General features: G+C 47.3%; 1 protein-coding gene across 1 annotated transcript in view; it reads right to left on the minus strand.

Annotated features, from left to right (window-relative positions):
* Positions 1-10,174: 10,174 nt before the first annotated feature.
* The window catches only part of SETX (senataxin), a 58,646-nt gene continuing 41,458 nt past the window's right edge, over positions 10,175-27,362 (minus strand). The window contains exons 19-26 of the mRNA XM_074331549.1: positions 26,130-26,279; positions 24,925-25,032; positions 23,061-23,248; positions 22,221-22,313; positions 20,008-20,172; positions 18,872-18,970; positions 17,548-17,878; positions 10,175-12,860 (exon numbers count right to left, since the gene is read on the minus strand). Of these exons, the coding sequence (XP_074187650.1) occupies positions 12,444-12,860; positions 17,548-17,878; positions 18,872-18,970; positions 20,008-20,172; positions 22,221-22,313; positions 23,061-23,248; positions 24,925-25,032; positions 26,130-26,279 (1,551 nt within the window). The 3' untranslated portion in view covers positions 10,175-12,443. The remainder of the gene's footprint in view (positions 12,861-17,547; positions 17,879-18,871; positions 18,971-20,007; positions 20,173-22,220; positions 22,314-23,060; positions 23,249-24,924; positions 25,033-26,129; positions 26,280-27,362) is intronic.

Below are 27,362 nucleotides of genomic sequence, written 5' to 3' on the forward strand. Positions count from 1 at the left end.
CCAAAGCCAGGTTGCAGGGTCAGCTCCCAGGTCCCTGTGGCTTTATCACTTCCTTACTGACAGAACCCCACTCAGCCCCGCTGAACTAAAAACGTCTCTGGGGCTCCTTGTGCTTGTGTGTAGGAGTGGCCATGTGACACAGTTCTGGCCAATGAGATGTAAGCAGGAGTGATGGGTGGGGCTTCCAGAAAGTTCCCTAGAAATCTCCCCTACCCCAACTCCCAACCAAGCCTCGGTTGGCCAAGTTTTGGGCCCTGGCTTTTGTCTCTCAAGTCTCCCCCATCCCCAGTGCTGAGTAAACAGGGCTGTAGGGAGAAAGGATGGTAGAGCCAAGAAGGTAGATGCTGCTTTTCTGAGGAACTGGCAGAGCCAGGGACCAGATTGCTGACCTCCACACTTCTTCTTTTTTTTAATTGATGTGTTAGAATTTCTTTTATTTATTTATTTATTTATTTATTTATTTATTTATTTACTTATTTATTTAAATTTGGGGATGGGGAACAGGACTTTATTGGGGAACGGTGTGTAGTTCCAGGACTTTTTTCCAAGTCAAGTTGTTGTCCTTTCAGTCTTAGTTGCAGGGGGCACAGCCCAGCATCCCTTGCGGGAGTCAAACTGGCAACCTTGTGGTTGAGAGCCCACACTCCAACCAACTGAGCCATCCGGGAGCTCAGTGGCAGCTCAGCTCAAGGTGCCATGTTCAATCTTAGTTGCAGGGGCCGGAGCCCACCATCCCTTGCAGGAATCGAGCAGTCAAACCGGCAACCTTGGAACTGAGAGCCTGCGCTCCAACCACCTGAGCCACTGGGCTGGCCTCGCACTTCTTAATGTGTGAGAAAAAATAAAGCTTGATGTGCAAAACACTGGAATTTGGATTTTCTGTTACATGCAGGCTTACCAATTCCTAAATTATAGGCCCCTCCAGCCACTGCCCACTGCAAAGACGATGGCTTTCAGCAGCATTGGGCCAGGGAGTCAGGGCCTGGCCGTTTCCAGCCACTGTTTCCAGAACAGAGCTGCCTCTACCCTCCACCTGTAAATGAGTCCAGAGGGGCAGCTGACCAACATCTACTTTGAGGTAACCACCTATGCCGGCTGCAACTTGTAAACAACAATCGCCTTCCTCCTAATCATTACGGTATTACTACATAAGGGAAACACAATAATTTGTGTGCGTGGCGCACACACACACACACACACACAGGCTTGGGGCCTCGTCCCTCCACAGATGCAGAACTTAGGGATGGGGTGCAGGATTTGTTGAGGGAAGTAGGATGGGAGGGGGAGGGGGTCTGCTCCCCCCGCCCCCGCAGTGCCCTGGAGCATCAATCACATCTTGAGGTGGCTACTAGTTGTTGGCTTCGTGCTGGTGTGGGGGCCGCAGTGGAAACCCCCCAGTAGAGAAGGTGAGTGGCTGTGAGCTGTTAACAGGCCAACAGAGCAGTGGGGTGGGGGACTCCTACAGAGGGGCTCTGGGCCAGACCCCAACAGCTTCTGCACACACACACACACACACACACACCCCTTTGGGTCACTCTGGGTGTGTCCCCAGAAGACTCCAGAAGAGTCTGGGGGGAGAAGGGCCTCTGGGCGCTCTGCTCTGTCCTCCCAGACCTCTCTCAGCCAGACTAGCGCTGTGTCAGCTTCCCGGGGACTTGTCTTTGCGCCGCCAGGGCCGGGGAGGTGGAGCAGGTCATATATCAGAGTGGCAGCCCGTCCCTGAGGACGAGGCTCAGCCCTGACCTCTGCCGGAGGCTGGAGGGAAAGTTGCCAGTGGCCATTTGGAAAAATCTGACACCTTCCAGGCAGTGGGGAAAAGGAGAAAACAAGGTTAGCGGAGCCCAAAGTCATCGCCCAGCTTCTTAGACGGTGTATTCTTGTCCCCAGAGCCTGCTTTGACTTCCAGTTTTGAGAGGTGAAGAAGAGAAGGCGCCCATTTCACAGCTTGGATAACACAGCCGCTGTCCGCAGCTGCTGTGGATGCCTGGTTACACTTCACCTTCACCTTCACTCGCGGGCACGTTTCTCAGCCTTGGTGCCATCGGCATTTAGGGCTGGACAATTCTTGGGGGAGGGGCCTGTGGTGTGCATTGTAGGAGGTTGAGCAGCACCCCTGGCCTTGAGCCACTAGGTGCCAGGAGCACCTCCTTCCTTCCCCGTTGTGACAACCCAAAGTGCCCCCAGGCATTGCAAACTGGGGGCAAACTTGCCCCAGGCTGAGAACCACTGACCTCAGCCGAAGGGATGGCCATACTCTACAGAGGGGAAGTGGAGATTAAGAGTGTGGACAGAACTTGCTCGAAGTCACATTTGCTGAGAAGCAGGGGCAGGAGTTGACTCCAGAGCCCAGAATTTAACCAGATCATGGGCTCCAGGCAGGAGGCATCCACTCAGGGCTGGGCCGCAGCTGCTTCTACCCCCGTCCCCTTCCCCCTCTCCCCTCCCCACTGCTGCTTCTCCTCCCTTCTCCCCCCTCCCCACTGCAGCAAGGAGCCCTGGGGAGCCAGGCTTCATCCGAAAGGCTTTGCTGGCAGGGGAAATGCCCCCCACCCATCCACCCCTCTGGGCAGCTTCTGCCTCTGCCTCCACCTGTCCCCGCTAACACAGGACTGCTGTGTCGGTAGTTCCTGTGCCTGTGCCATGCGTTAGTGATGAGGCATTTATGGGCACCAGGGGAGCAGCTGTGGCCATCTCTCAGCAGGCCAGGCTGGAGCAGGCAAAGATGGGAGGGGGCTCACCCATGCCTGCACCCCTTCCCTGGGCCCCACACTTCCCTCCGGGCCAGTCTCCCCCAGTCATCCATCCAGGGACCCAAAGCACGTCCCAGAAAACTTTGGGCCAGATGAGTGTAGGCAAAAGGCCCAGGGAAGAAAAGCTTTACTTGCTAATTTTCCCTTTTTAAGACACAAATCACGACAGTAGGGAAGTTAGAAAAAACGGAATGATGGTAATTTTTAAATTAAAATCACCCACCATCCTCCATCCAGAGCTAATAACTGTTAATATTTTCTGATTTACACTTCTAGTACTTTTCCATAAAACAAGCCCACACGCAGACAATCTCCTCAGCATTTGTTAAACCCTGTGCTAAGCTCTGTGCTGAGGTTTGACGTCTTTGTTTCAAGGATGCTGGCAGGGAGGTGGGAGTGACTCCATTCGTGTTGCTAAGAACTCGCTACTGCACAGCTGAGAACACTGAGGACCCAACAAGTTCCCGGTCAGAGCTTAGGCACGGCTGCAAAGGCAATGCTAGGTGATGTAAGCAGAAAAGGAGGTTATTGGGAAGCTTTCAGGACCCCAAACATACGTCAGAGGACCTAGATGCATGGGGAGGGCTCTTGAAGCCAGAGCAGTGCCCAGTATCTTGCCACAGTGGCCGGAGAGCCCTTGCTGCTGTGCCTGTGGGCCCAGATGCTGCCTCGGGCACTGCCCTCGTCCCCAGGCCTGCCTCCAGCTGGTAACTCCGCCTGGACACCCACCATGTGCCCACACTCCCGTGTCCAGCATTTCCTACTCCATCAAGGGAGGTGGACTGTCTTTCCCCAACCAGAGGAAGGACACAAAGAAGCAATGACATCCAGCACAGAGAGGGTGGGCAAGTTGCCCAAGGTCACACAGCCAGGAAGAAGTAGAGTCCAGATGCAAATCCCAAGCTTATAACATTGAGCTGCACAGCTGCCCCCTTTTCTCTCTATCTGATTGATTTTTAATAATGACCCCTTGTCTTATATACACCCTTCTTTGGCCTGCTTTATGACATTTAACAATACGTCCTGAATATCAAAGGAGGTCTTTTAAGATAAAAAAGAAATGCAACACCCCATCCCTTCACTTTCTGCCCCTCCTATTGTCCTCTTTCCCATCCAGAGCCTGGGGTCTGCTGGCAACAGGACTCCAGCTCCTGGCACAGTTGCCACTGCCTCGCCCATGCACCCCTCGGCGTGACAGGGTCTGGTCAGGCCCCCAGAGTCACCATGCCAGTGATCCTGGTGACACAGAAGAAGTTGCTGTCCTGCAAGCGTGGGCCCGAGGCTGGAAGGCCAGGTGGGTGCATGTCAGTGGCAGCTGCCTTCTGGCCAGAGGACTCCTCCTTTGCTGACTGAGCAGGTGGCCCTTGGGACCCAGCCAGGAGCTGGAATGGAGCCTGGAGTCTTGGGAGCTCCAGGAGGTGTGCCCTGAAGCTGATGCCGAAGGCCTGGGTCTGTCCTGCACTGCACATGTCACAGCTGACCAAGAGCGAACATTTCTGCCCTGAAGGGGAAGGTGGGTCCAAAGGCAGAAAGGCTGGTGGTTAAGGCCACAGACTCTGAAGTCCGACCACCTGGGTTTGAAGCTGTCCCTCCATCACCCGGATGACCTTGGGCAAGTTACTCAATCTCTCGGGGCCTCAGTCTCCTTGACTATGAAATGGGGGTGTTAAAAATAGTTAAAACATCAGAGGCTATTGTAAGGATTAAACATGTTAAAACAGGTAATGCCCAGAACAGTGCTTGGCACATAGTGTCAATAATGTCAGCTGTTATTATCCATTTCCTGCATCTCCCCTGTGGGGACAGAGCCAGGAGTGCAGTTTCCAGGCTCCCGGCCTCACCATTTATTACCCAAGGTGCTGGCTTGGGTAATAAATGGCTATCAACTGTGATCGGATGGCTATCAGCTGCGGCTAGTTGGCCGTCAGCTGTAACCAGTGAGCCATTGGCCACTAATGCAATTGCCGTGGTTACGCTTGCAGTGGATGGTGGGTGGCAAGTGTGGATTGGTTGGCACGGCGGACTGCAGTTAGCAAGGTGTTGGCTGGTTGGTTGTTGGTTGGCAGAGAAGCGGCCGGTGGATTGCTGATCATGTGGCTCCTGCTTCCTGCGTCTCCATCCCAGCCGCCAGCGAGACTATAGTGGTATGACTCCCCTATCTATGGCTCTGTGGGTGTTCCTTTTTGGCCTCACCATGTCCTGTGTTCTTATGCGGGGAGTGGGAGCTGAGACCCCGCATGACATCCCCCCATGGCCAAAAAAAAAACAACGCCCCTGCCAAGTGGGTACAGTATCCTTACTCTCTACAGAATTCAGGGTGGTGGTTACAACTACCAGGTGGGAGGGTGAGGGCGGAGTGTCAGCAAGAGGCACGACTGGCCTTTCCAGCCAGGCGCTAGTGAAGTCCCATTTCTCATGCCGGGTGGCGAGTGCACTGGTGTTGATTTCATGGTTAGCCTTCCATCCTGTACATTCTGATAGATATGACTTATTTCACTGGAAGTTTACGAGTTGGGTCCGTGCCCTCCAGGGACCTGAGGATCACTGTGGGCACACAGTCCTCGGGTCACAAACTGCTTGGGCTGCTAACTGTACCTTCATTCACTAGGGAAGAGCAGATCTTCCCCTAGTGGCTACTTTCTAACTTTGGGAAGGTTGAAAATTAAGCTTGAGATGATGTGGTAAGTTAAAACCATGTAAAGCACTCATGCTTTTATATCAAATTATATTTGTTAAAGAGCATTTGATAGTTAAGGTGTTTTTAACACCTTTTAAGAGGATGTGGCATATTAAGATTAGTTTTGTTGTTTCAATTTAAAACCTACTGAATAACTCGGTTTAGAATTCAACTAGAAAGTTTATTTCATTGAATGGGATTTTTACAAGAACTTGGGACTCAACATGTTTACAAGTTTAATTTATGAGATTGCCTAGAGCAGCTTAAAGACGAGAAGAGGTCAGACATTTGAAGGGTTTCAAAAGAAAATTAAATAGATTTCACGTATAAATGCAATTTTAAAAGGAAGAAGTGATATCCTGGCAAATGGCAGAGCAGGAAGCGCCAGGGGTCTGTCCCCAAGTGACGAGGAAAACACAGCATCAACTATGTCAGAATCTGCCGGTAACTGCTGTGCCCAGGGGTGTTTGGTAATGGACCCCAGGGGGGACCAGGAAGAGGCCCCTGTGAGCCGGGGCCTGGGGCTGGTGGGAGAATCCCTGCTTATTCGGCTGGTTTTCTTTTCTCCTTGAAGCCCCAAGGCCTGATGCAATCAGGGGGCTGCACTACGAGCTGACAGCAGCCTGGGGTCCCCAAAATCCTCAGAGGAAACCCATCCCCCAGCCAGAGGAAACAGGATGAGATGTTCCTGTGGTCTGAACAGTGATGGTGGCAGTGGAGGGAAAGTAGCCCTGTTCTTTTTTTTTTTAAATGAAACTTTTTTTTTTTAAACTTTTATTTATTTGTGTTTTTCCAGGACCCCTCAGCTCCAAGTCAAGTAGTTGTTTCAATCTACTGTATTTCCCCCCAAATAAGACCGGGTCTTATATTAATTTTTGCTCCAAAACACGCATTAGGGCTCATTTTCAGGGGACGTCTTATTTTTTTCATGTACAACAATCTACATTTATTCAAATACAGTCATGTCATCTTCTTCTGGAACATCGTCATAACCTACTAAATGCGTCTGTCTGGCTGACAATCTTAACTGGGGCTTATTTTCGGGGTAACACGGTAGTTTTGGAGGGCACAGCTCACAGTGGCCCATGTGGGAATCGAACTGGCAACCTTGTTATTAAGAGCACAGAGCTCTAACCAATTTAGTTACTGGCTGCCCCTGCCCTGTTCTTTTTTTTCCTCTTAAGCAGAACTCTGCTACAGAGCAGAGGACTCAAACGTAGGGTTGAAGAGCGAAGACCTGGGAACACGAGTTTTTGCACTATCTGTCGCTTGTCATCATCTAGTTATTATTATAGAACCCAAGTAACTGGAAATAAAACCTTTCATGACCTACGCCACCAAGACGGGGCAATGCAGGCGCAACCGCAATCTGCAGGCTCCTGTCCGGCTGTGTGTTTGGGTGATTCTGCGCCAACCCGATACGCAGGCAGCAGGGCCTCTGAGCAGCGCTGGAGGAGCTCAGAAACACCGGAGACCCTGGGCAGGGGGGCCCACTGGCCACTTCTCACATCCCCCGGCATATATTGGTCAACTACACTTGTCGCTGGGCTTTCAGTGCTCATTATGACTTTTGCTTGGAGTCTCAACCTCTTCTCTCTCTTGTTGGCACTTTCAGGGGCTCCCTACTGTCTTTAGGACAAGACTCCATTTCTGTCGAGCCTCAAAGGCGCTGCAGGATCTGCCTTCCTCAGCCACTGGCCTCGGCCTCATTTCTACCCCCACTAGTGGGTTCTCAGACTTAGCTGAGCTCTTTCTTCATCAGAGCTTCCAGGTTTTGTCTGAAATGCCAACTTCTGCTCCTCCCTACGCTCTCAGCCTCCTCTGACTCTCAGGCTAGAACGTCCACTTACGTGCCCAGCGTGGCACCTGTACAACCACCTGCACTGACCGGGTGGTCTTGGGCCCCATCATTTGCTCATGCGGGTTCTGTGCCAGGAATTGCAGTGCAGCTTAGCTCAGTGGTTCTGCCTTGGTCTCACAGTTCCAGTCAAGGTGTCGGCCGGGGCTGCAGCATCTGAAGGCTGGACTGGGGCCGGAGGGCCACTTCCAAGATGGCGCACGCACTGCCCATGCTGGTGCTGGCTGGCTGTTGGCGGGGGCCTCAGGCCGCCCCATATGGATCTCTCCTTACACGGACCTCTCCCCACAGAGATTCCTGAGTGTCCTCCAGCGTGGCAGCTGGCTTCCTCAGAGCAAATGATCCGAGAGAGCACATCTGGCCTCCGCAGTCACTCACGCCATCACCTCCACGCTACCCACATGGTCACATGTCGGCCCTGTTCACTGTAGGAGGGGACTACGTGAGTATGAGACTACTAGGAGGGACCAGTGTACCCCATGTCCGTGAGAGTTCGGTCAATGAAACAGAACCACTGCAAACAATAAATATATTGGTTTCGGGCAGTGGAGTTGGTTAAACGCCGGTAGTCTGTCATCGTCACGTCTCATGTTGGAGCTTGAAGTCGGCAGGCAGTTGGGGAAGGAAGATGGATGTAAAGAGGGAGAGCAGGGACAAGCTGGACCCTGTGGGGTGGCTGGAACCATGCCAGCCTGCCTGCACCTTTGCAGATGTGGGTGACCTGCCGTGAAGCCAAACATCCACTTGGCCAGGGCATGGGAGAAGCTGCAGAATGAGATGGGAAGGAGGCCCCTGCTGCGGGCCTGGCTGCAGCCCCACGCCAACAAGCAGCAGGGAAGTGACAACCGGCGTCAGCTCTAAGTACCTGGTGCCTCTGGCCCAACCTGCAGAGCCTGTGAACAATGGGGCTGCTGCTTTCGTTTCTGGCCTCCAAGTCTCAGTCTCTCTTGTGGCCCATCCTGAAGAAAACACAAGGGAACTCTGGGAAGGCAGCCTACCCAAGGTGACAACTTACAAACTGCAATGGGACTGGATGTTTCTGTGTGTCCCCCGACCGTTTGGTATGTTGAAATCCTACCCCCCAAGGTGATGTTATTTGGGGCCTTCGAGAGGTGATGAGGGTGTAGCCCCATGAACGGGGTCAGTGCCCTCGTACAAGAGGCCCCCGAGAGCTCCCTCGCCCCTTCTGCCATGTGAGCACACAGGAGACGTCTGTTAGCAGACGCTGAGTCTGCATGGGCCCTGATCTGGGACTCCAGCCTCCAGAACTGAGAGATAGGACTTGCCATTTATAAGCTGCCGTCTCTGGTCTTCTGTTGTAGCAGCCGGAACAGGTTAAGACTTGTAGCCTCTTCCTCTCCAGAACCTCAGGGATTGGGGCCTGGAATTTTAGAATTTATTGGTGGAATCAGAAGAGAATTCAAACCCCAAATAGGGTTTTCAGGAAAAGAAAGTGCGGCCAATAGGGGTTGTGAACTGTCCATGGCCAACAGCAAAGGCGGAGCTAAGGTGGACCTGCTTCCTTTCCGGTTAATACCAGCTCCCTCCCTTGTCCCATTTCTGTGGCTGCGTGGCTCTCGCTGGCACCTAGTGTAGTGGTTCTAAGCAGGGGCGCTGGGTCACGAGAACTGCGCCTTTCCTAGTTCTTAGCTTCATCACCAGGGCAAGTCACGTCAGCGATACGTCCCTGTCTTCTAACATCTATACAATGGTGACAGTGCCCGTCTGTACATCATGGGCTTCGGGGGAGAACTCAAGACACCGTGGATGGGAGTCCAGAGGCCAGCAGGTTCACACCAGGTATTGTGACGAACGCCAGCACGCACAGGGGACCACCTCCCACGGCTGTGAACACCCCATTTGTGGGCACTTTATGCCATGTGACTTGGCAAGTGCCTTCTGCACAGGACAGCGACAGTAACTCAGGTCCTTGAAGAGTGATGGAGCTGTGCCCTGTGCACAGACTGTCTCTATGGTGCTGCACGACGCTGTCAATTCTTACACTGAAGCTAAATTTTAGTTTGCTCCTTGAATTATTTATTCTGCAAACAATGAATGGTGAAACCCAGGAGGGGGTGGTGGCTGCATGTGTTGAGTAGGTCAGCAGGGACTTAAAAAACCATTGCTACAGTGGCAGCAGCAGTGAATCCCACAGAGGAAACGGCCGTTGCAGAACACGCATCTCTCCTCAGGTCACCGGCGGATTTATCAGGCACCTAACTCCCGGACACGTCCTTTTACCCTCCCGGGACATTTGTGTCCGGAAAGAGCAAGCGTTCGGTGCTGTCTGCCCGCTCACCTGAGGCCTGCGAACATGCCAGCATGGCAAAGGTGCACGCCACCCTGGAGGCACTGCTTCTAGTCACCTTCCACATGTGTATCCATCAGCAGTTAGCCCGGCCGGGACATCTACACTCTGCCCCTGGGGGCTCCTTTCATGCGTCACCATTCACTTGTCCCTTCTCCGTCAGCCCTCCCCAGTTGCAGCCTAATGGTGAACATGTATTTCTGTTGGACCAAATTCCACCATCTAACACCACCATGGTTGGCAACAAAGCACCTGATTTACCTTATAGATAAGATTCCAAAGAGCTGGGAAGCAAGGAGAGGTGGGGTGGGGGCTGGATAGTAAGCCCGATAAAAGCAAACCCCCAAAACAAATCAAATGGCTGACAAAATGGGTAACCTGGTAAGTATACTGCACCTTAGGTTTAATAACAGGACTCCGAACCCATGTCAGGTTTGTTTCCACTTTGTAGTTCTGCCATTTTTTCTTAAAATTTAGGTTTTAACAAAGACAATAGACCTACTGTTTGCCAAATCCCAGCTATGAATTATTCAGAGCATAGAAAGAGTCAAGCTACAGCAAAAAATTATCAATGTACACGATTAATTTTAGAAAATAGTTTAGTTATTTTTGTTACAAAACATTTGCAGAATGTTCACATGTATGTATCTAATGTGCTCCTGATTATACATGAAAACAGCTAAATAAACCGTACACAATAAATCCAAGGCAAATCATATACAAAGAAGCAAAAATAAGTAGAATATATTTGTGTTGGAAGAACTAATATTCAAAGAAGACAGGGCACTTTTCTCCAATGCCACGGCACGGATGAAGCCAACTGCCATTTGTCACCTTGCAGCAGGATTAACTACCAATCAACGACACTGCTATGACAGCCACGTCAAGAAATGCCACATTTATGTATGCAATGCTTTATGTAAATACTTTTACCAACCGGAACAACAGTTTCAAATGCAAGGTCAGATATGCCTGAATTCTATGGGAGAGGCTGTGGGGACAGGCCTGCGCCTGAGCAAGGGCTATGCAGGGCTCCTAATTCTTGCATAATCAGACCAGGTGAGCAGAACCAGTGAGAACGGGCATGGAACTTAACTGGCAACAGGACTGCGCGGGTGCTGTATGAGCAGAGTGGGAGGAAGGCCTGACTCCACTGCTTTTGTCACGCCTCCTTCACAGACTTAAGAGTTTTTAGACTACACTGTCACCACTCCAAGTATCTGCTAAACTGAGCATTTTACCGAGGGAGCAGGAAAGAAAACTGAAAGTAACAATGAATGAGCTTTCCTGCCCGAGGCACATGCAGGAAGCTTGTGGGACCTTGACCCCTGTACTTCCTCAGATAACGTGGCCAAGGACCAAGTCTCCACCCACCAACAGGAGTGACACACGTGTTCCCTCAGCGTCAGTGAGAGGGACGTGGGCACTGAAGAAGTAGGATGTTTAAACACTTGGCCACCAGACACTGTTTTCACGAGCTCTTCCTCATCCACTTCCATTAGGGTTTCTGACTAACACAAGCCCTTTTTGCTCAAAAAGCGAAGGACAAAGGAAATTTCAAATGGCGCATGTTCAGCTTCGGGGGAGCTCGTGGGCTGGGCTGCACAGCCTTCACCACAGAGCTGGTTCTGCCAACTGCCCCTCGCGTGCGTGCACACCCATCACCCCTGGCATACACTGTGCGCGCGTCTGGAGAACTGGACTCTGCGATGGCAGCGCCCCCCTTGTCCACATCTGAAAGCCGCGCTCAGCACGGTCGTGCTCCCTTCACACAAGCACAGGCCCCTCGAGAACAGCACTGTTCCCATCAGGTAAGATGGTTTCCAGATCACAGGGACCTGTCGGCTCTCTCCCAGGTGCTGAGCTCTAAGCGCTCGCCCTTCTCTTTTCCAAAGGTGTTTCTTTCCTGCCTATAATCCTACGTCCGCCTGCCCTCCTGGTTCCCAAGCTGCCTGGTGACCAGAATCCCTTGGGAAGGTGTTAACGTGGCACTGACCAGGCTCTACCTAGAACTAATGGATGAGCTGGGTCCCCCTGCCAGGGGGCAGCTTGCACAAGCAAACCGAGGTGGTTCGTACACAGCCAGCAGGGGCAACCGCTGGGCTGCTCAGTCACCCGCCAGTTGCAGGAAGCTCCCAGCTTGCTGGGGGCATGAGTGAGAATTCAAGGGCTACTCCTTCATTTCACAGCCCCTGTTTTAAGAGGGAGAAGTATAGCTAGAGAGCGACACGCTAGAGAACAGGTAGACGGACACGCTAGCCGTCGCCAAGGTGCCTTGTCTAACAGACCTGCAGAACTTGACCTAAACCTAACTGCTTCCTACTCCCCAGGACACTCCGTTGTTTTCTTAAATGGAAATAGAGACGTCTGAGCCGCCCGGTGACTGGGCTGTCAGAGATCTGTCTCGCCGTAACAATGGCTGGAAGGACCTGTCTTCCTCCTAGTTTTGTCTTTTTAAATATAAAGTTTGTTCTGGTGAAAGTGATTAATATTTTAAGGAGGGGAAAGAATAGCAGTTTACCAGATTAAATTTGAAAAGGATTTTGTTATGTGCTATACAAATACACACTCCAACTTTTAAACATTCACTTGGGTCTGATCTGCCACAGGAGAACGAGAGAGCCACAGCATTTGTCTGGCTCTCCAGGCCGTTATGCCCCTGAGTTTTTGCAACTGATTTAAGGGGAAAAAAATACTTAAGACGACCAACAGGCCCAGGGATTTGGACACATTTCCCATGTTTCCCAGCAGCACACAAACTCCTTTAAGAAGAAAATCATCTTATCTGGACAGTGCTAGTAGCCGGTCAGCTTCATTTGCACAATGCTTGTGGCTGACAGGCCACGTCACCTACAAAAGCTTTCTTTTCTTTGAACTACTGCTGTCCTCCTCGGCCGGGGCCTCGCTGTCCCAGCCCGAGTTCCTCTTGGGGGGCTGGCTCCACTGCTCCCGGTCCCCCTCACTGAGAGCCCTAGTGTCTCTTCGGTGGCTGAGCTCCCCTGCCTGGTCACATTTTCTTGGGTCTGTGGCGGCCTCCGTGCTAACAGCTGGAGGTTCACACGGCCCGGGAGGCCTGTGGCTGCTCCCTGGGGCAGGGGGCGGCTCCACGAGGCTGCCCAGAGCCTGGGGGCTCACGGGGAAGCCCAGCTCTCCCGAGGGCAGTGGTGCTGCGGGACACTGGGGGCTCGAGGGCTGTGGCTCCCGGAGGCACTTGGCTGGGGCTTCGAGGCTCAGGGCCAGCCTCCGCAGCAGCCGTGGGTCCCGGAGCTGTATGGAAGCCGCTGATGCAACCTCGTGTCACTCCTTACATTCCAATTAATAACAATGAAACAGAGTTAACAATTCAGTTGCACCAGCCACACCACACTGCTCAGCCACAGGTAACCGGAGGTGAGTGTCCTGGGCAGCACAGACCACAACAGCTCCGTCATCCCAGAACGTTCCCTGAGTGTCGCTCTTCTAGAGTCTTGCCTGTCTCTTGGAAGTCTAACCTTCTGGAACAGGAAGGCTTGGCTTCAGAAAGGCCTAACTTTTAAGTGCATGTGACTGTTCCAAAAAAAGGTTCATAGCTTTCTTTCCTCAAATTCCCAGCGGCCTCCCAAATGTCAAAGGGCTAAATCACCTTAATCCACTGAAATACGACTCCAGATACAGTGCCGCGTTCTGTCTTTTCTAGAGGAGCTGAAGGTACAGACAGCACTTCTGAGGAAAAGACACCAACCCAACTGCACACACCTCTCCTCTCTTCCCTTTCCTAGTTTCCTCAACAATAAATTGCTTCTTTATAACCTTCAGAACCTGGGACGCTTTAGAAAGAAAAAAGAATGAGCATGAGGGAGAGAGAAAAAGTAAGACACACATCAAAGGAAAGAGAAGGAAGAGGACGGCCCCCGCGCTGGGCTGCCATCCCCCAGGGTGGGTGAGGTGGGGGGAGGCCGCCCACGAGCACCTCCTTGCTGTGTGACCAAGTCACCTGACCGTTCTGAGCCTGGTTCCTCATCCATAAAATAGTAAAGTTTCATTTAATTGATTCTGAATGCACACCGGCTTCCCATCTTCCCATCTCTGAATGTGGGGTGGCTCTTGGCTGGGAAGCAGTTCGTGACCTTAATCCTGGGGATTTCACAGCCAGGCAACTACACTATACGCCCCTGACTTTTAGCCAATAAACCATTAAAAAAAAATGCATCCCGGCTCTTGCCTGAAAACCTGTCCCCAGACATCTTCTGATGAGACAAGAGAAGTACTAGCATTAAGGCTTGGCGAATGGAGGCAGGGGTTGGAAGAAAATCCAGGAGACAGACCATGCTGGGGCACCAACCCTTCTGCCTGCACAGGGGACGTACATGTATGAACAGGGACACGTGCCCTTGAACTGGGCAATAATTCAGCAGTGCTAGATACTGAAATTGGAATACTTTTAGCAGTATCTTAACCTATTCGTTTTATCTGTATTTTCTTTTATGTATGAACGCAAGTGACAGGATGGAATCTGTCTAAACAAGCCTAAAAGAGTTCTTTCAATAAATATAAAACAAAAATTCTAGGTGAAAATAAAGTGTCATGTCACTGTTTAACAGTAGTATATAAAATGATGATGCACATTATAATTAATGGCTTCTTGAATTTGACAAGCTATGGTGACTTCACGGGGTTTTTGTGAGGCTTAAAGGAAGCCACGTAAATAAAGTGCAGTGACTGGCACACACCAGCCAGGCCCACGGAAGCAGCCCCAGCTGCACGGCCTGGATCTCCACCTCCCTCAGGAAAGCTCGAGAGATTCCTATCCTGAGGCTGAAACACAGAAGGGAAGCAGACGGCCCTGCTGCCATTTCTGCCACATCCACTGCACCTGAACTTGGTATTGAACCCAATCCTGAGATCACACACAAACAGCTTTGAAAGCGCTGTGAGTCTTGGTTTCTCAGAGGAAACCAAATGCCTTAACCATTAATTCCATTTCCTAAGGGAAACTGAACTAAAGAAACCCCCGCCCCCCAAAAAACCCCAAGGACAACAAAAGTAAGTGTGAAAGCCCAAATGATAAATCGGGAGTTTTCTATTCTATTCTTTCTGTCTCTTTTTGGAGCCTGGGTTCCTAGAGTGAAGAGAGTGTCACAACTACAGGCCTGTGGTTTTCAAATTTGTGTCATTGTGGCCTGGGGACTCACAAAGACTTTCTAAGGAGGATGCAGAACGGCGAACGGAAATCAATTCTCAACTTCCAAACTCAGCTTCCTGTGCCCTCCTGGGGCTTTCTTGACCCTTTTCTTCATCCTTCAGTCACAAGGACTCTCGTCCATCTCAAATCTGACCACAGGGGCACTGTCAGAGCATGTCAAAACTGGGAGCCAAATGAAGAGAGCAGTAAAAATCGGGGCGCCCACAAGGACTCCTGTAATCAGGGTGCCTCTGAGAAACACGGCTCTAATATTCTACTTTCCAGGTTTAAACATTATCAAAATTCAACTGTATAAAAATAATAATTGTAATAGAAATCATTTTTTAATACTCAGATCCTTATGGTCACAGGAAAACTAACTTTTTAAAAAAAACCTTTTATTTTGAGGTAACTATAGATTGACAGGAAGTTGCAAAAAAAGTTCTGAGAGGTTCCCCTCACACAATCTCCCCAATTCGTTATGAAAAACATTTAGAACTTTCAATTTATACATAAATTTTTGTAGCAGAGAAGCATAATAGTGAGGTTAACAGGAAGGCTTTCAATTATAAAAATATATTACCCCACTGAATTTTATCCTCAAGTACGAATGGAAGTTTGATTTCAAAGAACAGAAAGAATAACAGTGATCTCTATTCCATTGGATGCATTTAAGAGTGATGTAATAATTTATTTTTAAAAGCTTTATTTTATGGATTCAAGACTTAAATGTAAAACCTGAAACCAAAAAAGCCCTACAAGAAAACACAGGCAGTAAACTCTCTGACACTACTCTTAGTAACATTTTTTTCTGATCTATCTCCTTGGGCAAGGGAAAAATAAAAAAAATTGAACTACATCAAGCTAAGAAGTTTTTTCACAGCAAAGGAAACCAACAAAATGGAAAGACAGCCTACTGAATAGGAGAAGATATTCACCAATGACACATCCAGTAAGGGGTTAATATCCAAAATCTATAAAGAACTCATGCAACTTAACACCCAAAAAACTAACAATCCAATTTAAAAATGGGCAGAGGACCTGAATACACATTTCTCCAAAGAAGACCGATTGCCAACAGATATATGAAAAAATCCTCAACTTCACTAATCACCAGAAAAATGCAAATTAAAACCACAATGAGATGTCACTTCACACCTGTCAGAATGGCCATCACCAATAAATCAACAAACAACAAGTGATGGCAGGCTGTGGAGAAAAGGGAACCCCAGCGCACTGTTGGTGAGATTGTAAATTGGTGCAGTCACTATGGAAAACAGTATGGAGGTTCCCCCAAAAATTAAAAATAGAACTACCTCATGACCCAGCAATTCCACTCCTGGATATTAATCCAAGGAAATCCAAAGCACTAATTCAAAAAGATACATGCACCCCTATGTTCATTGCAGCATTATTTACAACAGCCAAGATGTGGAAGCAACCTAAGTGTCCATCAATAGACGACTGGATAAAGAAGTGGTACATGTACAATGGAATATTACTTGGCCATAAAAAAGAATGAAATCTTACCATCTGCGACAACATGGATGGACTCATAGAGAGTATAATGCTAAGTGAAACAAGTCAGACAGAGAAAGACAAATACCATACAATCTCAATTATATGTGGAATCTAAAGAACAAAGTAAATGAACAAACAAAACAGAAACAGACTCACAGATGGAGGGAACAAAGTGATGATTGCCAGATTGGGGGGGGGGGCTGGGGGCAGGATGACAAAAGGGATTAAGAAGTACAAACTGGTAGTTACAAAACCGTCATGGGGATGTAAAGTAAAGCATAGGGAATATAGTCAATAATACTGTAATTAGTATGTATGGTGCCAGGTGGGTACTAGACTAGTCAGGGCGAGAACTTCGTAAATTACATAAATGTCTATCTAACCACTACGCTGTACACCTGAAACTAATACAAAACAATACTGAATGTCAGTATTTACAAAGTGGTCCTGATAACGACTCCATTTGCATATGAAGACTAACTCTCCCTTAAAAAGCTGAGGGAGAAAAAAAATACCTATCCTGACCAGTTGTAGAAACAATCCTGAATAAGCTAATTACCTTTATACTTACATTCTCCTAGTATGTAACTTCGAGATACATAAAATTTTATTCCTTCTAAAAACTCAAAATAAAAATAAAAGCTCTATTTTAAAGGTCAGTATTTATAATACATTAGAAACAAAGTCTTCAGCAATACTTAAACTTAAAAATTGGGGGTACACAGCTTTTAAAATTCCTCCCAAGGGGCACACAAACAAAACTGAAGACCACAGACCTCCTGAGAGCTGAAAGAGGAAGACTGCACTTGGACGCCCCCTGGTGGTACTAAGACCAAAGGGAAAGGTCTACCAAGCCTGACTCCTCTCCTAAGATAACCCATGACGTTGTTAGGTAGAGAAATGAGAAAAACTGCAAGCTACTGCCTAAATGAGACAAGTAGCAAATACATGCTTTACGTAGTTGTAGTAACACCACATTAAGCTGGACCACTGTCTAACGAAGAGGGACCCTGGCCATGTCTTCTGGAGGAGCATCTGTCCTGACAGGAGCTCTGACGCCACTCGCTTCCGAGTGACAGGCACAGCACTGCTCTGAGTGCCGAAACAGAGACAATCACGCACACTCCCGCACACTCCCTCGCTGGGGCGTGAGGCCGGGCCAACAGCAGCATAGTTACTAGTGTTCACACAGTGCCAGGCACTGTTCGAGCACTTTACCCGTGTGGACTTACACATCATCTGCACAATCCAGGATGCACACAAATTCTTTTAAAGGTCACCTTGAGAGCACACGGGGGACACTTGGGCCCGGGGCTGACACAAGGTGAGAGGTTTCCCTGTATAAAAGCTCCAGGAAGAAGTTGCTGGAGGACACACAACTGGGGGAAGAGGCTTATTATTTAGTGGATCCCCGAAACCACTTCCATGTTGATGGAAAATAAAAACCAAACCTCGGCCCAGTATCAGTAACAATGAGCACACTTGTGAGCTCTCTGGTCGCCAAGAATTACCTACCATCAGGGTCCTCAAATGTCCAAGGATGAAGAGGCTGTACTTGGCCCGTGTAATGGTGACATTCAATCTCTGTAAACTTGCCAGAAATCTAGACAATAAAAAGGGGAAAGACAGAAAAAGAAGTTACTTCTTTCTACAGAATGACTGAGCGCAGGAGTGTGGGTGAGACACAGGCAGCCGCCTGAGGTTTCCTTGGGCTCCTGCTACCTCCTCAGTCACACGCTTTCTCCCGCTCTTCCCAGCACAGGGGACCTGGCACAAAAGCGGTTCCCATTAAAAACAGTAAAGAAAACACCAGTGCTTTCAAGTCGTGACTGCGGGGCATGATTACTATCAAAGGGACACAAGTGTCTGTCCATTTCCTATTTTGACTTGAATGAGATACTGGAAATATTAGCAGTATGATTTCTAAGCCTTCAGACATCCTAAAAAGATGATACTAGACGAATTAGTCTTAAATTTAAATATATTTGAGGTTATTAAAAATATTGTGGAACAAGTACAGAAATACACAACATCAGACAGATGTAACAACAGATCAGAAATACTAGAATTGGTGTATGATAACGCTGAAATGGCAAATGAGCTGGAAAAGAAATGACTATTTACAAAGTGGTCCTGATAACTGGACCCCATTTGCATATGCAGACTAACTAGGGAGGGGCAGAGACAACTAAATCACCATTACCTTTTAAGAACAATGAAACATATGTACAGTCTGTAAATTCCATCTGCTATTCCTGAGAGAAAAAACTCTGAGGGTCCTGAGACTCAGGGGAGTTTTCTGTCACCCACTCCAGTGTCCCTGGCATCTTCAGTCAATAAACTGACAATAGTTAAGGTGAATAAACTTAGCCAAAGCAGAAAACAGAGAAAGAAGAGGAAAAACCACTTTATGACACATCCCACAGGAGAGTAAGAGGCCCCTGCAAAGTACGCTTGATCCAATGATTTATTTCACTCTTATTAAATAAAAGAACAGATTTACACTGTGACATGGGTTAACATACAAGGTATCAAGAAAAGCAAACCTAACAGTGGATCAATTTCACAACTTAAAAAATCAATGACAGTATCTCACCCGATTGAGCCTTGCATGGCGTTTGCTCTGACACACGTAACAATGACACAATCTTTCTGACGACCCTGGAATGCATCCACAGTGTCTACTTCTGCTAACCTGCTTACAAAAGAGACACATTTACTGGAAAAAGTCAGAGAATCACAAAATATACATATTTACATAGTACTGTTTTTCAGGAACTTTTTTCACGGGCATCTTTACTTACTGAAATACAATTCACGTAACACAAAACTCACCATCGTACAGTGTGTACCGTTCAGTGGTTCTTGTGCCTTCACTATGTTGTGCAGCCATCACCATTATCGAACTTCACAACATGTCAGTCACCCAAAAGAGAAACCCCGTGCCCCTCGGCCGTCAGTCTCAATCTCCCCCCTCCCCAGGCCCTGACAACCACTCATCTACTTTCTGGAAATTTCATATACATGGAATCACAATACATGTGGCCTTTTGTGTTTGGCTTCTCTCACTCGGTAGTGTTTTCAAGGTTCATCTATGTTGCAGCGTGGCTCAGCACTGCATTCCTTTTACGACTGAATACATGATGGTACAGGTGTATCGACATCCAGGTATCCAGTTACAAAACCTGGTCTTGAGTTCTTTGTCGGGAAGTGTTTGATTACTACTTTTTATAGGTCGGTTCAAATTTTCTATTCTTTTCTAGAGTCAATTTTGGTCGTTTGTGTGTTTCTGAGTTAATGGATTTCCAATACTTAAACTTTAATTTTACTGTTGAGGTAAAAAGAAGATAAAAACATGATCTTCACCCTATAAAGACACTCAAAGGGTTAAATTATTCTAAATGAAAAAATGACTTCTCGCTAGAGTTAGAATTCAGATTACTAAGTCATGGAGCTAAAGGGAAAGGCCTGGAGTTTCTCCATCAATTCCACTGTCAAGTGTAACGGTGACGACATTGCAATTGGCAGGAGGCACTCTGTCCACAAGCGCTGTAAGTGCACCCATTCCCTACCCAGCTCCCATCTACAGAACCCAACATCCTGGACTCCTTGTGCTGTCGGGCCATAGCTTCCAACCACTCCCCACAGAGTTTCCTTTTTCTTCTTTCCTTCTATCCCCATTTTCTTCTCTGTAATTCACCAGAAACAGCTATAAAAATATAGATGCCTTACCTTTTCCCATCAAATTCTTTGTCCAACTCCTTCTGAATCATCATCTTCTGAGCCTTATAATGGGTAATTATACCAATGTTTCGGAAAGTAGTATCCTTTTTTTTTTCTTTAATAAGTTTAATTATCTCCATTACCAGTTTTATTTCTTGAACGTTTACATATGAGCTAAAGAAGATGGAAAAAAGAAAACACATCAAAACTAACAGCAGTCTGGGCCGGCCCGGTGGCTCAGGTGGTTAGAGCTCCGTGCTCCTAACTCCGAAGGCTGCCGGTTCGATTCCCACATGGGCCAGTGGGCTCTCAACCACAAGGTTGCCAGTTCAATTCCTCAAGTCCCGCAAGGGATGGTGGTCTCCGCCCCCTGCAACTAAGACTGAACACAGCACCTTCAGCTGAGCTGCCGCTGAGCTCCCGGATGGCTCAGTTGGTTGGAGTGTGTCCTCTCAACCACAAGGTTGCCAGTTCGACTCCTGCAAGGGATGGTGGGCTGTGCCCCCTGCAACTAGCGGCGGCAACTGGACCTGGAGCTGAGCTGCGCCCTCCACAACTAAGACTGAAAGGACAACTTGAAGCTGAACAGCATCCTCCATAGCTGGGATTGAAGGGACAGCAACTTGACTTGGAAAAAAGTCCTGGAAGTACACTGTTCCCCAATAAAGTCCCGTTCCCCTTCCCCAATAAAATCACAAAACAAAACAAAACAAAAAACAAAAAAAAACTAACAGCAGTCTAGTTGCTTGCTTAAGTCCCACTTCGTTTTCCATTAAAGGGCAGGTAGGTTCCATCATTACTCAATCAGCAGTGATTCAAAGAGGCTGTTACGCTGACCATTAACATCGTACTCATATAGAAATATACGAATATAGAAATACAGAATACAGAAATAACTGCCTGGTGAAACAGGAAGCTGTGTTGTGTGAGAGAAAAAAATTTCGGAGTCAGCTAAAGTGTAAGCACTAGTGTCTTAAACATCTGTTAAAACAGGGACAGCAGTTGTAAGAACAAAGTGTAACAATGGAGATATGAGTAATAAATAGCTACCATTAAGGATTTGCTATCTCCCAAACACTGAGGAAAGTGCTTGAGATGGATTATCTTTCTTCATCCCCCACCACAGCCGAGTTGTTCACACACCACACAACCGACGAGATGCCACCCACACAGGCTAACGTGCTGCAGGTCTGAGAGGAACAACAGGAGATCCTGCAGCAGGCCCAGGTCCCATCCTGCACCAAGTCCCCTCCCAAACCACATGTGTCATCACCCGCAGCATGCCACATGCACTGGGGCTGCACTGCTGCAGCTTCACTTTAAGAATCGTAAGGACCCACCATCCTAACTTCAAGTCTTACCATACAGACCACAGAGAGCCCAGTTAGCTAGCGCTCTCTTCCCTCCTCGGAATCTTTATTTTGCTTGCTCACCTCTCAGGTCGCTATTCCTCGTGACCCTCCACCCCCGTCTCAATGCCCTGCTCCATTCCGGCAGGCCCCACTGCAGCCTGGACAAGCCTCTGTCATGGCGACCCCCCAGCCTGCTGCTGCTTTGTATTTCTAACTTCTCCACCTCTACTAATGTCTGATCCTGAGGACACGACCTGCTGTGCAGCCACCTCACCACACAGGTGGAATCTGTGTTGACTCGCACTTCACGATACACAGGTGCTAACAAATACAGCTTCCAGACCAGGGCTCCTCTTCCCTCACAAGCAGCCCTGGCTCCTCGCAGGTGTGTCCTAACTAGTAACAACCACTCCCCTTTGTTGTCATTCAAGGCCACCTGAACAATCCAACACACTGCCAGTAATGCCCGCCCTGTCTCACACTTCCTTCAGCTGAATCTACACTTACCCTTCACAACACAGCCGCCGCAGTAAGTCCATTGGCGACTACTTGGTCGAAGTCTGCCTTCCCTGTTAGACCAGATAATCTTGCGGTGGGGCCATGTGTTTTACTCAGTGCATATCTACTCAGGCACCTACCAAATGCTAGTTAATGTGATCCCCATTACACACGTTAAGAAGAATTGAAAGGCTGAAACAGAGAATGATAAAAAAGGAGAAGCTATCAACCCAGTGAAGTAAAAAAGATCGTGCCCTGGCCCTAAGCAAAGAGATGTGTTATAATGCAAAGTGTTTTTGAATATAAATATGACCACAAATCATATATAATCATTCTGGGCCCATCATTGGGGATCGAAGAAAGAGAACGTACTCATTATCCCGTCTTTCTGAACCGTCTTCAACATCAAACACAAGGTAGGGTTGAAACAGCCAATTTGATGAACACCGACTGGTCTCAGTCATCCTACAAAAAAGGAGCCAACATTCAGAATCCAAGTCAAGTTATCAGAAAACATTTTAAATTATTATTACCATTTTTTTTGTAGGGGAGGGAGCTGGGAAAGTAAAGGGGCACGAAGAACCTTCTTTTATTAAAATGTGCTTTAATGAAAGGTACAAAACAAATTCTATTTCTATTGTAGTGCTGGGGGGATGATCTATGTACTTAAGATGTAACAATTAGGACTGGAAAGTTCTTCATAGTAGAAGAAGTGAAAAGAGCAAGCCATAAAATACTATGTAGACTATGGTGTAATTTTTTTTTTTAATTAAAAAAAGAAAACGTGTCAAATATATGGTGATGGAAGGAGAACTGACTCTGGGTGGTGAACACACAATGGGATTTATAGATGATGTAATACAGAACTGTACACCTGAAATCTATGTAATTTTACTAAAAATTGTCACCCCAATAAATTTAAAGAAAAAAGAAAAACTAAAAAAGATATGCATAGTGCAAGGGCTGGTAGAATATACACCAAAATGCTACCAGCAATTACTTCTGGGTGGTATAAGTATGGGTGGCTTTCCCCCCTTCTTTTTTGCTTACCTACATTTGCTGCCATCAACATGACTTTTATAATTAGAGAAAATTATCAAACCTTTGCTTTATGCTTCTTATGGTAAGATTTAAGAACACAGTAAAATAGCTATTCTTCCTAGGCAGCTAACCGACCAACAAAACCAGCTAACCAGCAACGACTAGACCCACCTGTTGGTTTTCAGGCTTTTGTTATAAATGTAAGTAGAAGGGAAGAGACAGATGTCCGGGTGCATCCGGTACTGGATGCTCAGCTGGATCACAGGCAGCCGGCCGCTCATACTGTGCTCGACGTTGTCTTCCAGCAGCTTGTAGAAGCGGGCCATCATCGACTGGTCATAGCCGTATTCCTGTGCCCTCTGCTAGGGGAAAAATAAAGCAGCCATCGCTAAGAATGTGCTTCTCCCACTATTATAAAAACAATTGCTGCGCCCTGACATGTACATGGCAAGGTTTAGGTGCCATCACCAACGACCAAGGACTCAGAGAAAGAAGCTGTTTGTGACCCTGGCCCTTGAGAAGCCACGCAGCTTGACCGTAAAAGGTGTGGCACTTTCTCCTTGTTTAGAAAACCCACATACTGCTTATGAAAGAGATGTGACCTTGTGAATGACCATAACCGAAGCTATTTTGATGCTGTCAGAGGTCACCCGACTCGATGAAAGAAGCAAAAGAATGTGACATAGATTTTTAACAATTACTTCTGGGGTACGCTCTCAACAAACAGAAATATTCAATGTCATTGTACACAAGCCCTTTTGAAGACTAACTGCTTTATCCATCCCTCTTGTACATACTGACTTCTAAAATCTGCGGTGTTGGGACTAAGGTGAGTGAGATCAAGTCTCACAGAACTTACATTCTAGTGGAGGAAACAGACAGCTGACTCAGTAAGTTCATTTCATAAACCCCAAAATGGATTACAACCTGCAATCTCAAAAAACAGTCACCTAACTGACGAAGAAAACTCTCGTAATGTTACCATGGCTGTGCCTTCAGATATACTTTCCAATGTCAGCATCACACAAAGATCCAAAAAGCATGACATCAACTAATCTAGAAGCAATAATGTGCTCTGAAAAGTACACGAAGATGATGGAATCTTCTCGAGTGATGCTGAGGACGTGTGCAAAATTTGAATAAACCTGTTTCACAAACTGTGCGAGTGGGGAAAAGAAGGCATTACTTCTTCAGTAATGCATTATGTATGTATGTGATTTGAAATAGGTTTGTGCAACTAAATAAAATAAATATTAGCAACATTTGATGATTTCATTTACATCTCCAAAAGTTCATCTATTCAGGTTAGCCAAAACCTCATTTTGAATCTTCTCTTGTGGGAGAAAGAAAAAGGACTTCTATGAGGTAATGTATCTACTTCCAGAAGAAAGTTGAGACCACTGACATGGAAGGACATTCCTGATCTAGTCACTGACTTTTGGCCCAGAATGATTCTGCCACCTTTAAACAAAGTCAAGCGTCTTCAGTGAGATCACAAAGGACGCAGGTGCTGCTCTGCCCACAAGCAGAGTTCACAACTGCTCTCTCTTCGTGTCCCCTGCACTTTCGGAGGGTGGGCGGACCACAGGCACTGCGTGCACGAAAGGACGGAGTCCTAAAAGGGGAAACCGACTCTTTTTAACGTTGTTCCCAAACGTGTACACATTGAAATGCCAATCAGTCGGTTGGGATTCTTTTCGTCTCTTTTGAAGATTTTCTTTTATTATTGTTTTGGTGTTTATGATATTAAAATAAATCAGATATGGCCCTTAAAAATAGCTGTACACTGCCTTTCCCAAAAAAAGGTCCCAATGCACACAGAACAGGCTCCTTCTAGTCCTGTCACACATCTACGCACAACTACGAACAAAGGGACATTTCAGAGACACTATGAAGACTCCAATAGTGGTTCTCTTTTCTCAGCCTTCCCCATTTTCCCTTGCAAGCAACATGATGATTCAAGAAAGACACCCCCCCCCATCCAAAAAACAACCCCAAAGACCCTTCTACTTTAAAGAATCAGGAAAAAACTCACCAGAGAAATGACTGTGGGAGGGAGCTGCTTGGGGTCTCCTACCAGGACAAGCTTGTTACAACGATGGATGAGTGGGGTAAGAGTTTCAACTTCACAAGACTGCCCGGCCTTATTAAGAAAGTACAGGATGAAGAAACAGTCTGAATTAGCACTGCGATTTAGTTGTCCATGTACAGTTTATCTAATTCACAAAAACTCTAACCATTCAGAAAACCACCACACTTTCTCCTTCTGTACCAAGTATCAAAAGAAGGCTTTTATTTAGTTAGGAAAAGAAACAAGTAATAAAAACACTCAAAAAAACCCCTAAAAACCACACACGTGCTGGGAAGTCAGCTACCCCTCTGGTGACACTGCTGCTTGGGAACTAGCCACAAGCTAGAAAGCCATGTAATGTCCCAGGTTTGTGCTCTGAGGACATGCATGCCAGGGTTCCCGCCCCCGACCCCCTCTCGTCCTCGGTCCTCGGTAGGCCTTTCAGTTCCAAGGCTCACGCGTCTCTTCAATTCAGTGACATTTTCTCTCATCACTGCATCGCCTCCACATCTTGTACTCTTTTATTTTGGTGAGCACTGGACTGGGAGCTCCAGATCGATTCTCGGCCCCTCCCTTGCCATCTCTTTTGTGCTCTGGCTCCACATTCTAGCAAACAGTGGGTGCCTAATAAATGTTTAACGAACGAACTAGGAATAAAGGATGTTAGCTGAAAACACTACGGCTCAGAGCTGTCCAAAGTTATATTCAGAATGCTTCACGAGGTCAAGAGACATTCCAAGCAGAAGCTAGCTAGGTAACCCTCGGGAGGAATTCTGTGAGCAGCCAGCAGGTTTCCTGCAGACTGTACCCCCACTACTGGAGAAACAACTGTAACTGTGGTGAGTCATTAGCAGCCTACTTCAACATACGAGACACACACACATGCAATGGCAGGTAAGAATCAGACGGGGGTGGGTGGGGTGGCCGGTTGGCTCAGTTGGTTAGAACGTGGTGCTAATAACACCAAGGTTGCCGGTTTGATCCCCACATGGGCCACTGTGAGCTGCCCCTCCTTAAAATAAATAAATAAATAAATAAATAAATAAATATAAATTTACTTTAAAAAAATTAAAACAAAACAGAATCAGACATGAAGAGACCACTTTGTCAACATTCAGCGGCCACTGCTCATCTCAGACTTACAGCCCCAGTCGGAGTGGCTTACTGACCTCATCGACAACGACACAACTGAAGGGGACACCTCCTTGCCCCCGAAAAGCAGACTCAAGCAGTAAACCGCCACTCGTGCTCAATGTGCAACAGATGACGTGGGACTCTAAGATGATGATGTTCTGTGTTTTCTGCGGGCGTCCTTGAACCTAAGGCAACAAATAAAGGTTAATCAGTATTCAGTTGTATATAAATTCTCGACTACGACAGGCCTAGTTCTACTATAAACATTCACCATTTATTATGTGACAGAATAATACTTAGTAAATGTTAGGGGAGAACCTCAAATTGAGCAAAAGCAGAAATATCCAGGTGAATCAGAAACCACCAGAAAGAACACTGCTTTGCAGTACAGTCTAAGCTTAGAATATGACTTAAGCATGCAAAGAAAAATTTATTCGGGGTCTGATTTGGTCAAAGTAGATTACAATTCTTACAGCCAGATGTATGTTGGCAGGTTATCAAAAAAAGTAGATTCAATCATTCTACAGAGTTGTGAAGCAATTATTTGAGTAAAACCAAGGTCAGAACTAAGCTTGAATGTATGTTTTTCTGTTAGTTTTACATATATAATGTCATTCTCTCTTCTTTAAAGGCTAGTACCAACCATAATGCCTGTAAAACTGACAGCGTTCTACTTCTATACTAAGAAAACAGTCTTGGTCTATTCTTGCAATGCAGACAGCTAACCCGTGGACAACTCAGGGGTGAGGGGTGCCGACCACCCAACCATGAGTCCAAAATCCTCATACACTGAAGTCAGGCCTCTGCATATGCGGAGTCTCAACCTTGGATCAAAAACACAAGTGCACTGTGGTCGAAGCAGACGGTGTGAGTGACACTTCACAGTGTATACCATTTAGTGTTCCACTTAATAAAACTCGTGTTTTTTATCAAAGGTTCAGCCAGCCCGTTTGTGCTCCTGGAGAGCAGGACTTCCGTCCCTGCATGTGATACACGCACCCACGGGCACCACGACCTGTGTGGGGGCTCTGGGAAGACGGTGGAGCCGCGGCTCTGCAGCCCTCACACGGTGAAGCACTGTTACATGCATCAGGGAGTAAAGCCACCACATGTAACCAGTTAGGCGGCCCACAGAGCAATGTGCTGGGCAGCGAAGAGCAGCACACCCATGAAGATGGACTTCATCGTTAACCATGGAAAGATTGACGTCGGGCTCAGTTTAAAATTTTAATGAAAAGTTTCCACATAGTTTTTAACTTAAGTAAACA

Source organism: Rhinolophus sinicus, linkage group LG04 (genome assembly GCF_036562045.2).
Source record: "Rhinolophus sinicus isolate RSC01 linkage group LG04, ASM3656204v1, whole genome shotgun sequence".
Taxonomy (NCBI): Eukaryota; Metazoa; Chordata; class Mammalia; order Chiroptera; family Rhinolophidae; genus Rhinolophus; species Rhinolophus sinicus.